This window comes from Dasypus novemcinctus, chromosome 12 (assembly GCF_030445035.2).
Source record: "Dasypus novemcinctus isolate mDasNov1 chromosome 12, mDasNov1.1.hap2, whole genome shotgun sequence".
Taxonomy (NCBI): Eukaryota; Metazoa; Chordata; class Mammalia; order Cingulata; family Dasypodidae; genus Dasypus; species Dasypus novemcinctus.
Window position 1 is genome coordinate 16,273,417 of NC_080684.1, and position 11,825 is coordinate 16,285,241.

The following is an 11,825-nucleotide window of genomic DNA, read 5'->3' on the forward strand; positions in this document are numbered from 1 at the left end:
AATATTGTTTCATCAGTCACAACAACGGTACCCCACGAAGGCGAAATATCAACAATAGGGAACACTGTGCGGTGTGAGGAGGGCAATTCTGTACTTTGTGCACCATTTTCCTGTAAACGTACAACTGATCTAATATTTTTAAAATTTTAGAAAGGCAGCCGCCGGAGCTGCTAGTATAAACGCATATTCTCGGCCAGCCAAGGCCAAAAGATCCTAACACAGTAACTACGGGGGTGAGCCTAGGAACCTGCCTTTTGAACAAGCACCCCCCGCCCCCAAGAGATGGAGGCCCCAGGCCCTCACCCTGGAGAACTCGGCTGAGCGGCCCCGGGCGCGCGGGGCGCGGGCGGCCTCCGGCCAGGGAGGGCGCTCTGCCGGGGACCCGCCGAGGGCGCGCCGGGGCCGGCGGGAGGCGGGCCGGGGCGGGCCGGGGCGGGCCGGGGCGGAGCGCGGGCGGCGGGCGGCCGGGGCGGGGGCCGGGCGGGGGCCGGGCCCTGCACCTGCGACTCTCGGCTGCGCCGCGGCCCGCTCGCCCTCGGCCCGCCCGGCGCCCGCGGCCCCATGGCCCCGTCCCGGCGGCAGCTCGGCCTCCGCGCCGCCTACTCGGGCCTCAGCTCCGTGGCCGGCTTCTCCATCTTCCTGGTCTGGATGATCGTCTACAGACAGCCGGGCACCGCGGCCATGGGGGGCCTTGCAGGTACCCGCGGGGGCGCGGGGGCGCGGGAGGCGGGCGCGCGGCCGCGGGGAGGGCGCCGCCGGCTGCTCCGGGCGCCTCCCCCGGGAGCCGCTTCCCCGGGGAGCCGGGGAGGGGGGGGGTTGTTTACCCCAACCCATCAGCTGGCAGCGCAGGCCCTGGGCGTTCTCGGGCTGCCTCCGGGACGCGAGGCCCGCCCGAATCCCGGGGCGCGACCCCGGGGCGCCCAGGTCCCGCCCCTGGCGTTGGCACAAGCTTTGGGCGCCGTCCGCCACCGCCGGGGACCCCGGCTCTGCGCGCCGCCGCCGGGTTTATCTGGTCTCCGCGCCTTCTCCGTTGGCGCTCTCCGCCTGTTCCCCCATTTTAGCGGCCCTCCCCACCCCTTCGCACCTCTAAGTGTGAAGACCCCCGCCCCCCACACACACCTATTCTGGGGAATCCCCACCTCGCCAGCGCCCCTTCCCAGCCTAGGGGCTGGGTGCGCGCAGGGAGAGGAAACAAATGGGAAGATGGGAAAGGGAGCAGCTCTGAGAGAGGGCTGGGGGCTCCCTGTGGAAGCCACCCACTCCTTCCAGGGTGGACCTCTCACCCCCCAGAGCCCTCGGTGGAGGCCCGGAGGACTGCGCTGGGGAGCTGATGGACACGGTGGGCATCTCCTTTCTCCCCACGGTGGCGACCCTTTGCCATCCTGTGCGGGCATCGGGCGCTGCTGAACCCTGCGGGGTTCTGTGCCCTAAGGAGGGGAGAGGAGGCACCTGCCAGGGGCAGAGCATCTGAGGACCTTTGCACAACAGTGCTCTGTACTGGCGTGGCCCCTTTGGGCCAGCGATTTTACCTCTCTGTGTGGTAGATTGGTGTGAAGACAGAAAATGTTCACTTTACTTGCTAAGACCTGGTTAAACAATTTACTTCCATTTTCTCCTTAACCCTGACATTAGCCCTAGGAAGTGGGCAGCAGTACTGTGTCCATTTTACGAATGAGGAGACTGAGGCTTCAAGTAAATCAGGGCTACTCAACAACTACTTCATGTGGGAAAAGCTCTTTGGGAAAAAAACAAAATACACGTAAGGCTAATACGTTTACATCTGATGATCTTATGCCATTACGGAATCCTCTGCCAGAAGGCTCTAAATGGACTAAGTAAAAATCACTAGGTTGACTCCCACCCCCAAGTTTACTGAGCGCCATCCCTGGGTGGAGGAGGCACGGGAGGCGGGTTTCTGCCTTATACGAGGGGCATGGGCCACAGCCTCAGCTGTGCCAAGCAGAGCTCTGGAGTCACCAGGAAAGGCAGGCGGCGCCCTGGCTGGGATGTTCCCAGGCCCATCTAGACGCGCAACCCGCCGTCTTCCTGGGGGCAGCCAGCCCGTCCATGCTCCCTCATTTCCAGACCCCTGGCTCCCTTCTGCGCTGCGCCCGCTCCCTGCACCCCTTCAGCGTTCACTTCTCCTTATGGCCTTTTTTTCTGCTTCCTATTGGCCCAGTCGCCTTCCCCTTTGGGGTCTGCCAGCCCTGGGGCCCCTTGTCGCACTGAGAAGGTCTGAGATGGGGGGGGGCTGGGGCTGAGGGGGATCGGGGCCCGGTGGAGGCGAAGGTGAGCGCTACCTAGCCGTGTGCCCCCAGGCATCTCCCTACCTCGCCAGGCCTCAGTTTCCTCCGCTGTGAGGAGTGGCCTCTGAAAGCGATGCTCTCAGACACGCCCTCCGGATCCACAGTGTTGTGATTCTAGGGCCCCCTCCTTGCGTCTCTGTGGCTGCCTGTCAGATGGCTATGGACTGGCTCGTCCTCCAGCGAGCCCTCGGGGTTTTCCTCTGACCCAAACTCGGCACTCTCTCCCTCCCTGCTGGCCTCCCCGGCCTCTGACAGGTCAACTGTGGAGTCACCTACAGAGGCGCCAGGCGGCGCCCAGCTGGGGCTGGGGCCCGCTCCTGCCCGGCCCTTCTGCTTGTTGACAAGCAAGCGGTGGCGGCGGGACAGCCAGAGCTGCTTGTCGGCCAGGGTGGGGGCCAGTGCGGGGCCGGGGCCACGTGCCGTCCCCACCCACAGCGGGTTACCCGAGGGCCTGCCGCCAGTCGGCCTTCCTCTTTTGGGGGTGAGGTGTCAGCGGTTTTGTTGACTTATAAGCACCCCACTTCTGACTCGGCATTTTGCAGCCCAGAAACAGCTGAGTCACCTTCCACCCTGCGTAGGACGGGGCAGGGGCTGTGTGGGAGTGCTGGTTTCTGGGGCCGAGTCAGCTGTGGCGTAGGAATGGGGAGGCGGGGGACACACCCATAAACACTGGCTCGGGGTCTGATAGGCCAGGGAAAGAAAAGAAGAGAGAAGTTGCCCCCGGGGGTCTAAATGGCTCAGCTTTCTTCCCACAGGAGCTGGGAGCAAGAACACCACAGGGGCTCTGGCTGGATGGGGAGGGGTGCAAGAATCGCTCGGGGCCCTGGCCTAGCGTCCCACTTGTCTGTGTTCAGCCTGCTGTTGAACCAGGGCGGGGTGGCCGCTTGTCTGCACTCAGCCTGCTCGCTGAACCAGGTGGGGTGGGGCGAGGAGGGCGAGTGGCCTGTGGAGGCGTGGGGGTGGGAGGGGCTCCAAGCTCAGGCTGTGTTTATCTGGAGGGGTCCTGCGTGCCGCCAGCGTTGCAGCACTGGGGGGAGGCGAGAGGTGGGACGACTGTGCCTGCCAAGAACCGGGACCTGGGACTCCGGGCGGGGCCGGCTTCCTTTCCTCCTGCGCTCAGCCCGTCTGGGTAGGTAAGCACGCGTGTGCCCGTGTGGTGGGTGTCGGGAGGGGACCACCCCTGGAGCGTGTACGAGATGGCATCTTCACGGGTCCCTATTTGAGAAATTCCTAACCCGGAAAATGCTGAGTCACAAAGGGGTTGCACTGACCTCCTTATTTTTCTCCTAAGCTGGCTTCCAGAATCTTCCAGTGGGGAAGGATGTTAGAGCTCATCTGCTGCACCCCAACCCCTCGGGGGTAAATGGAGACAAAAGGCCAGTGGAGCTGTCCCAGACAGCGGCCCGTCTGACTTTTCCTTGAATGCACTTAGTGACGGAAGCCTCTTTCCCGGGACCCTTCAAGAAGTCAAACAGCTCCCCCAAATAAAAACATAGGAGGTGTGTGGGAGGAGCAGGGCTGACATCAAACCCCGATCACATAATAAACCAAAGCCAGGGGATTTCTTTCACCCTCATCTCGGGGATGGAGGGACCCGGATTCCAGGCCCCCAACCCCTGAGGGGCGCTGGGGGTGGGCAGGGGCAGAGCTGTGAGAGTGGGGTCCGCCAGGGTGAGGAGGGGACGCTATGGGATTGGGGGCGTGCTCTGCCCCTACTGGGATGGAATCCTGGGGTCACCAGGCCCCCAGGCTGCAGGGACTTCGGGGCTCACCCATGACAGCTGTGGGACACCTTGACTCCGAGGCGGTGAGAGCTTTTTCCTCCCTCACCGGCCTGCCCCAAGTGTGACAGCTTCTGAGCTGGGACCCAGAGCATGACTCCATGGTGCTGCTCCCTTCCCCTGCCCCCTTTATTTACAAACCACTTTTTAAAAGGACAGAAATTGAGATCTTCCAGGCCTGTGACAGTTTAACAGACAGCCTGGCCCTCACCGCCCGGCCTGAGGATAGAACAGCGTAGATTCAGTTCAAGCACTCCCCCCACCCCCACCCCCCCATCGACTTCCCTTCTCTGTCTTCCTCGCCAGAGGTAACCAGTTTCGCCAGAGATAACCACTTTTGCCCACCAGATGCTTATCCTTCCTGTGCATGCTCAGTAACGTTCCTGTGCGTGCCAGAGTCGCAGGGTGGCTCGCTAGGCTTTGCAAGTTCTCTGATCGCAGGCTGCAGCAGCCTGGGGGCGCCCGCCGAGAGCTTACAGTGGCCCCTGCCCCCTTCCCCGTCCCTCCCCGGCCCTGCTCTGGACCCTTGCCAGTGTAATTGATACTTGTTCTACCCCTTGCGCCATGCCAGCAGGCACCGCCTGGCACCGAGGACACTCATTGTGTTAGCTGAATGGCAGCTGGAACCATGGGGAGGTGCCCACCAGGCCTGGAGGAGCCCAGGGAAGGCGGGGGGCGCCTGGCCTGTCCTTTGCAGCAAACTGGAGGGAGTGGCATGGAGTCTAGCAAAGAGTAAGAGGAGGGTCCCGTGGGTCCTGGTGGCCCTGGGAACCTCAGGTCCTATTGCGTGTCACGGCCAGAGCTACAGGACCGATGCAGGAGTCTGGGAAGAGCCTTGCTGCACGAGCTCGGCCACGGAGCGCCAAGGCGGCCGGGTGGAGGGGGGTGGCCACTGTGGGAGGATGGCTTCCCTAGGTTGGTGGCCCCTCAGGGTGGGCAGAAGGTCCCCAGAAAGTAGGCAGGACTGCAGCGGTTCTCAGATGTTTTGGTTTCAGGACCCTCTTTGTATTCCTGAAAAGTAGTGAAACCCCAAAGAAATTTAGTTGATGTGGGTTATATCCATTGATATGTACCATATAAGAAAATTTAAACTAAGAACATTTTTAAGCATTTTAAAGTAGTTTTAAAAATAACATTACATTGGGAAGCTCATTGGGTCAAGCAATTGAGCTCCCGCCTACCATATGGGAGGTCCATGGTTCGGTTCCTGGTGCCTCCTAAAGAAGACAGTGAGCTGGCTTGACAGGCAGGCGCAGCAAGATGACCCAACAAGAGACACAAGAAAAACAATGAGAGACACAACAAAGCAGGGAGCAGAGATTCCCAGTGCCTCCCAAAGAAGACAAGCAAGAGAGCGAACTGACATGACAGGCAGGCGCAGCAAGATGACGCCACGAGAGACACAAGAAGAAAAACAGGAGACACAACAAGGCAGGGAACAGGTGGCTTAGGCGACGAGGTGCCTCCCTTGCACATCAGGGGTCAGTTCAGTTCCCGGTGCCTCCTGAAGAAACAAGGAGGACAAATAGACACAGCAAGTGCAAACAACGAGGGGGTGGGAAGAAATAAATAAAATTTAAAAAATAAAGTGTATTAAAAAATAACATTACATTAACATAACATTTTTGCAAGAAATATATATCCTAAACCAAAAGAAAAAAAAAAGACTAGGGAGAAGAATGGCGTGGTTTTATATTTGTGCAAATCTTGTTTCTGTCTGGCTTGGTTAGAGCCTCTTATCGACTCCTGCCTTCGAGTCGTGGTGACGTCACAAACAGGCAGCCTCTGCAAAGCTCCTGTGCAGTCACGAGAGAATGAGTGGAAAAGGCCAGTGTTCTCTTAACAGGGCCGACCTAGAGGGCCCCAGTGTCCCGGGTCCCGGGTCGCTGGGCTGGAGGTAGAGGAGCGGGGTGGCCGCCCCTGACGCCGTCCGGAGGAGGGGGCACAGCAGCGCGGGGCCGGGGCCCGCTGACGGCGTCTGTCCCCGCAGGGGTGCTGGCGCTCTGGGTGCTGGTGACGCACGTGATGTACATGCAGGATTACTGGCGGACCTGGCTCAAGGGGCTGCGTGGCTTCTTCCTCGTGGGCGTCCTCTTCTCGGCCGTGTCCGTCGCCGCCTTCTGCACCTTCCTGGCTCTGGCCATCACCCGGCACCAGAGTGAGCGCCCCGGCGTGGTGGGCGGGGCCGAGCCTCAGCGCCCAGGATCCGGGAGCCCCTCCGCGGCGCGCGCGCGCCCTCTGGTGGTGGTAGCCTGGTCCTCTCCCTGCCCCCGGGGTGTCTGAGGACCCCACAGGTGGGACGCGGCTAGGGTGCCTGCTGCCCAAGCAGCCTGGGATACGGAACTGTGAGTGGCCAGCCCCGACCGTCCCCCATCCCCACCCCTTCCCTTATTCTCCTTCCTTAGAGCCTCCGTTGCACTCGAGCCTTTCCACGGGATTGGTTAGCAGAGGGGCTGGCGTCGGGGTGAGGACGGGTGGGGGCGGCCCCCGAGAGCAGACGCTCTCGAGTCATCCGCGGGGCTCCTGTCCCCCGCAGGCCTCACAGACCCCAGCAGCTACTACCTCTCCAGCGTCTGGAGCTTCATCGCCTTCAAGTGGGCCTTCCTGCTCGGCCTCTACGCCCACCGCTACCGCGCCGACTTCGCCGACATCAGCATCCTCAGCGATTTCTGACCCAGGGGTGAGGCGCCTGTACCCTGGGGTGCCTCAGGACCCGGACTCTGCCTCGGAGACAGCCGGCGGGGCTGCCCCCACCGCCTGGGGACCCCAGAGCCGCGGCAGCGAGCACACAGCAGGGGGTGCGGCGTCTCCCGGGAAGCTGTCCTCCCCCACTTTGGGAAGAGACCTGGGGGCCGTAGAAAGGGGGACCCAGCGTGTTGCTCATGGGCCCGGCTGGTGAGCAGCCACAGACCTTTTCGAACACATCTGTTTTCTTAGCACTTGGTGAAGGAATCTTTGCAGGTGGGGTCAGGGCCGTGTCTCGGCACAGGGCCATGGGGCCGTGCCTGGTGGGGGGCAGGGGACAGGGGGCTTGGTCCCTGCTGCCTCTGGCCCTCTCCTTGACGCCAGGGTGGGAACCTCGGGCGGTCAGGGCGAGTGAGCACCTCTGAGAGCCACCTGTCAGCTCCCCCCACACACACCTCCCACCTGTCGTCCCCAAGGGCCAGGCAGCTGAATTGGCCGGTCCCAGGGAGGGTGACGCTGGCTTTTTGTGCAAGGCTTGGGGAGCTGAGAGGAGAGCTCAGTGTCCCTCCCCCCACCCTGTGCCACCCAGGCCAGTGCCAGAGCCAGACAGCTCTCTCCAGCCCTCCCTTTCTTACACCACGCAACCCCGAGCGGGAGCTCCGGTTGAGGCCGGGCGGGAGCTCCCAGTAGGGCAGCAGGGAAGGAGGCAGCACGGCGTGAGCTGGAAGGACCCTTCAGCCTGTCCCCAGGCACCTCCAGCCTTACCCTTCCACACACCTGCCCCTCATGGCACCTAGACCACTCCCCTCTCCCAGCCCTGCTCCCTGCCCTTCACCTAGACCTTTGATCTCTTCTGTCTCCCTTGGGAAGGATGAGATCTGCTCTCCTGCCCATGCGCAGGCCTAAGGGCTCACCTAACAAGGGAAGGGGCCGTTGTCAAATACACTTCTACGGTAGGTTGCCACTTTGCACGGTCTACCCCCTCCCACCTTGTGTGTCTTGTCCCTCAGCTCTTTGCCTTACCTGTGTCACTGTCACTTTAGCAGAAATACAGCGGCCATTTGTATCAGACAGCCTCTGGTAGTTTCTTGTGGGGTGGGACTCTTGGGGGGGGGGCCTGTGGAAGCCAGGGGGTGTGGTGCTGGGGTCTCTAGCCATCCGGCAGGGGAGGGAGTCCACGTCTTGGGGGCTCAGGGCCCCCTCCCTCTGCCCCTTGGCACGGCGGAACCCACTGCCTCGGTTTCCTCATCCGGCTCTCTGGGCCCACGCCCAGCCAGGGCAAGGATGCCCGTGGCCACAGCCTCAGCCACCCCCGGAGGAGCTCGTGAGAACAGGACAAGCACAGTCCACCGCGCCCCGTCGCCTCTCCCCGCCTGCGGAGGGCTCGGGGCCAGGCGTGAGGTAACGAGGCTGCTGCTCTTCCCGGCAGGAAGAGCCTGGCTGCCCCAGAACCGAGAAGGCGGGCACCGGCCGCCCTTCCTCTTGGCTTGCACTGGCTGCGCTTGTGCAAGCCCGTGGCCTCGCCCATTCTCTCTCTGGGCTCAGCACACGCTTAGAGCAGGGAGGAACCATAAGCAATGTCCATCTCGGGGGCCTCAGTGAGCCGGGGCCGAGCATCTGTAGCCCGTGCCCCTCAACGTGGGCTGAGCCCTCCGAGCGGGACCTCTCTGTGGGTTCGGCCCAGAGCTGCCTCCTCTGTTAGGCTGAGACAAGGTGGGGCAGTGGGGGAGCTAAGGTGTGCTGAGCTTGGATTCTTCCCACAGGGCGGCTGCCGAGGACGGGCAAGGAGGAGACCGTGCCCCAGCCCCACCCTGCCCCGTCTCCACCCTGCCCCGTCTCCCCCGCACGAACCACACGCTCCTTCCCAGCCGTGCACCTGGGTGCCGTGCACCCACCCACCCAGTGGCACACCTCTCCCCGGGCCCTTGGCACATGCACTTTTAAAGCAAATAAAACATTTATTGTTTAGATTTTTTCCTTTTTTTTTTTCTTTCTTTTCTTTTTTACAAAAACACAAGCACACATACACAGGATATGGTGGGTTTGGGGCAACACACACACATACACACACACACACATACACACACACGCTTTCCTTCTTGGCCCCAGGCCTGGACCCCAGGAGCTTCGAAGACTTGGCCAGGGCCACCTCCCCTGCCCCCAAGCCTCGCATCCATTCTCCCACCCTCTTCCCCTCTCGGCCATGCTAAGTGACACAGGCAGGAGTCAGAGCTGGGGTGGGGAAGACCCCAGGAACAGAGAAGACTCGTGCTGAGCTGGGCAGTGGCGGGGGGCCCTGGGGGCCGTGCTGTGCTCCTGAGGGGAGATGAAGGGTTTCGCACCATTGGGTTTGGAAGCACAGGGCCCCGGGAGCACCTGGCCGCGGCGGCAGGCGCTGAGATGGTGGCTGGCCCCTGGGCGGGGGGCCGCGAGGGAGGCCTGCCGGGGGGCTCCCCTCAGCGCCCCGCAGTGGAGGGTGGAAGCTTCCAGAGTCACCCGAGGAGGCAGCCGAGGGGAGGGACCCCCTGTGCTCGGGGATGCGGGACCCCTTGGCTGCTCTCCCTCCCCTCTCTAGCCCCTCTGGCCTAGGAAGGGCCGCCCTGGCCGAGTCCAAGTTCACATTTCTGCGCGGGGCCTGGGGTTTGCAGAGCCGAGAATAGTGGTTAAGGGGGTGCCTGACCGAGCCAATCCTCCTCTGCACAGTCCTGAGGGGCGGGGACCGTGGCCAGGCGTGCGGACCCCCAGGGCCAGACCTGTTGCCGGTAGAGCCCTGCTGGGGGCCCGCCGGCTGAGCAGCCTGCCCCCTCTCAGGTCCTCTCAGCCCCACCCGCGGCCCCGGGGCCTGGGTGGGCTCCCTGGGGAGACTGCCAAGGCGGGCTGTTCTCTGGCCCTGCCCCCCCCCCGCCCATGGGAGCTCCGAAGACCCCAGGACGTTGGGAGAGAGCCTGTTCCCGGGGGCGGGAGGAGGTGGGCGCATCCATTCCGAGGCCTCAGAGAGCCATGGGCTCTTCCTCCTCCACCAGCTGCTCCGCGGGCCTGGGGGCAGGGGCGAGGGCGGGCCCCGGGGCCAGGGGCCCCTCTTCAGCCAGGATGCCCACGGAGAGCGAGGCCAGCGCCGTCACTGCCTCCACTTCTTCTGGGTCGGCCCCTGGCGCCCGGGGCACCCAGGAGTCTGGGCAGGAGGCCAGGCGTCGCATGCAGCCCCAGTATTTACCTGCGACGAGAAACGGGGTCAGGGAGGGCCGGGGAACACCTGCCCCTGCTGCCCCACACGGCCGACCTGCCCCCCGGGGAGCAGCCGTGTCCGCGGCCTGGGGTCGGCTCTCCCACCTGCTCCACCCTGCACCCCACCCTGGCTCAGCCCCCGGCAGCCCCTTTGGGGAGAGAACAGTGGGTCCAACACGGCCGCCAGGGGCTGACCCCTTCCCCAGAGGCACGGGGGTCCCAAGAGCACCAGTGGGCCCATTTGTTGGCGAGCCGGGCTCGCCCCTAGACCGGGCCTATGTCGGGGCCGAGGGGGCTCCCGGGAGCCCACTCACACACGGCCCCTGAATGCCCGGCCTGGCACGTGGCGGGAAGAGCGGGCAGCGCAGAGGACACGGCCCTGGCGCGCTGCCCTCCCCACGCTGCTCTGCACGGCCTTCGGCGGCCACCGGCCTCCCCCGTCATGCAGGCCGGGATCCTGCCTGCTGCCAAGCGCAAACGCGCGAGGAAGGCACCCAGAGGGAGCCGACAGGTGAGGCTCCGAGAAAGTACCGGCAGCACCTGTCTGAGCCCCCCACCGCACCCGCAAGGCAGGGACTCGATTTTCACAGTCTCTGGATGCCCAGCGTAGCACCGGGGACCCTCACATGAGGCGCTCCGTGGGTGCTGAGCTGACATTGGAAATGTAAAGTGCTTTCCAAACGCGGGGCTGTTCTAAGACCCACCCCCCAGCAGGATGCGCTCCCGAGATGTCTGCACCCAGGACGGAGGGCAGCGGTGGGCCCTTTGCCCAACAAGGCCTGACGGGGTGTGGCCGTTGGCCTGGGTCCCCCTTGGGGAGGCACCGTGCAGAGCGGTCCCTGCCGCAGGGCTCGGCGGGCAGCCACTATGGGGGCGCCCCGCGCTTCCCGCCGGGGGCTCACGGCGACCTGGCCCTGGACCAGCGGCACAGCTCCCAGCCCTGGGGGCCAGGCCCGGTCGACGGGGCCGTGGGTCTCCACGGCTCCCTGGGTTCGAGGGAGGGGGCTGGCCCCGCCCTCGGTGCAGCCGGCATCCCCCCCCCCCAGACTCACTGTGCACTCGGATCACGGCTTCCAGGGAGCGGCGGGCGTTGGGGTTGGGTTTCTGCTTCCAGCCTTCTCCGGAGAGCGGATCCACCTGCAGGACAAGGAACGAGCCCAGTCGGGAGGCGCCCGTCCCAGCTCTCGCCGCGCCGGCGCGCCCTGCGAGCCCCCAGGAGGCGCCCCCTCCGCCCGCCTGCCCGCGACACCTGCGCGGGAGGAAGGGGCAGCAGTCACCTTGCCGCCCAGAAGTGCGGCCACGCAGGCCTCGGAGGCGTCACAGATGGCCGTGAGGTCGTGGCCGCCCTCCAAGGCCAGCACCAGCGCGCCCTCCGCCAAGGTCATCAGCTGCTGCGTCATGTACCCGAAACCTAGGTGGTCGGTGGGAGAGGCCGGAGAGGGTGGGGTGGAGGCGGACCCCCTCCTACCTCCCTTTGCCCTGCTTGCTGCCTCCCTTAAAAAATAAAGACCCAAACGCCCAAGTCCCCCATTTCCAACGACCTTTCTCGTTGAACCCTACGGAAAACCTATTGGTCCGTCTCACTCAAGGCACCCCTGTGGAAGGACGTGCGCAGCTTGCCAGCGGCAGGGCCGGGGAGTCGCACCGCCTCCTCTGTGCCCCTGCCCCGTGGGCCCCCAAGCAGGCTCCTTCTGTTCTGGAAACGCTGCTTTTCCCGCCCTCCCTCTAGAGAGGCTGCCGGCCCAGCCTGGGAGCAGCTGGGAGGAGAGGGGTCTGTGGCTAAGTCCCCGGGGGCCTGGCCATTTCAAGCCCTCCACGGCGACTTGAC

At 64.1% G+C, this 11,825-nt stretch overlaps 2 protein-coding genes across 11 annotated transcripts in view; one reads left to right on the plus strand and one right to left on the minus strand.

Annotated features, from left to right (window-relative positions):
* The first annotated feature begins 476 nt into the window (after positions 1-476).
* Positions 477-8,742, plus strand: SLC48A1 (solute carrier family 48 member 1). 3 transcript variants are annotated; one of them, XM_058307886.2, is made up of 4 exons: positions 1,365-3,435; positions 6,078-6,245; positions 6,624-6,767; positions 8,536-8,742. In XM_058307886.2, the coding sequence occupies exons 1-3, from the start codon at positions 3,039-3,041 to the stop codon at positions 6,758-6,760; spliced, it is 702 nt and encodes a 233-aa protein (XP_058163869.1). In that variant the 5' UTR covers positions 1,365-3,038; the 3' UTR covers positions 6,761-6,767; positions 8,536-8,742. The 3 variants fall into 3 exon arrangements, with proteins under 3 accessions (XP_058163870.1, XP_058163869.1, XP_058163868.1); XM_058307887.1 differs by lacking the exons at positions 1,365-3,435; positions 8,536-8,742 and adding an exon at positions 477-697 and having other exon boundaries at positions 6,624-7,843; XM_058307885.2 differs by lacking the exon at positions 8,536-8,742 and having other exon boundaries at positions 1,366-3,435; positions 6,624-7,843.
* HDAC7 (histone deacetylase 7) overlaps positions 8,711-11,825 on the minus strand; it is a 31,941-nt gene continuing 28,826 nt past the window's right edge. For all 8 annotated transcript variants that reach the window (XR_011650219.1, XR_011650222.1, XR_011650220.1 and 5 more), the window contains 3 exons: positions 11,275-11,408; positions 11,050-11,134; positions 8,711-9,986 (listed from right to left, as the gene is read on the minus strand). Coding sequence is in view for 4 of the 8 variants with exons in the window: in XM_058307881.1 (XP_058163864.1) it covers positions 9,763-9,986; positions 11,050-11,134; positions 11,275-11,408 (443 nt within the window). In the remaining 4 variants the exon portion in view is untranslated. The remainder of the gene's footprint in view (positions 9,987-11,049; positions 11,135-11,274; positions 11,409-11,825) is intronic.

Excerpts from the sequence above, each read along its gene's own strand:
- SLC48A1 (XM_058307886.2), top strand. The coding sequence starts at position 3,039 with ATGGCTCAGCTTTCTTCCCACAGGAGCTGGGAGCAAGAACACCACAGG. Across the intron at positions 3,436-6,077 it reads CCTGCGCTCAGCCCGTCTGG|GGGTGCTGGCGCTCTGGGTG; the intron begins GTAGGTAAGCAC and ends CTGTCCCCGCAG. Across the intron at positions 6,246-6,623 it reads GGCCATCACCCGGCACCAGA|GCCTCACAGACCCCAGCAGC; the intron begins GTGAGCGCCCCG and ends TGTCCCCCGCAG.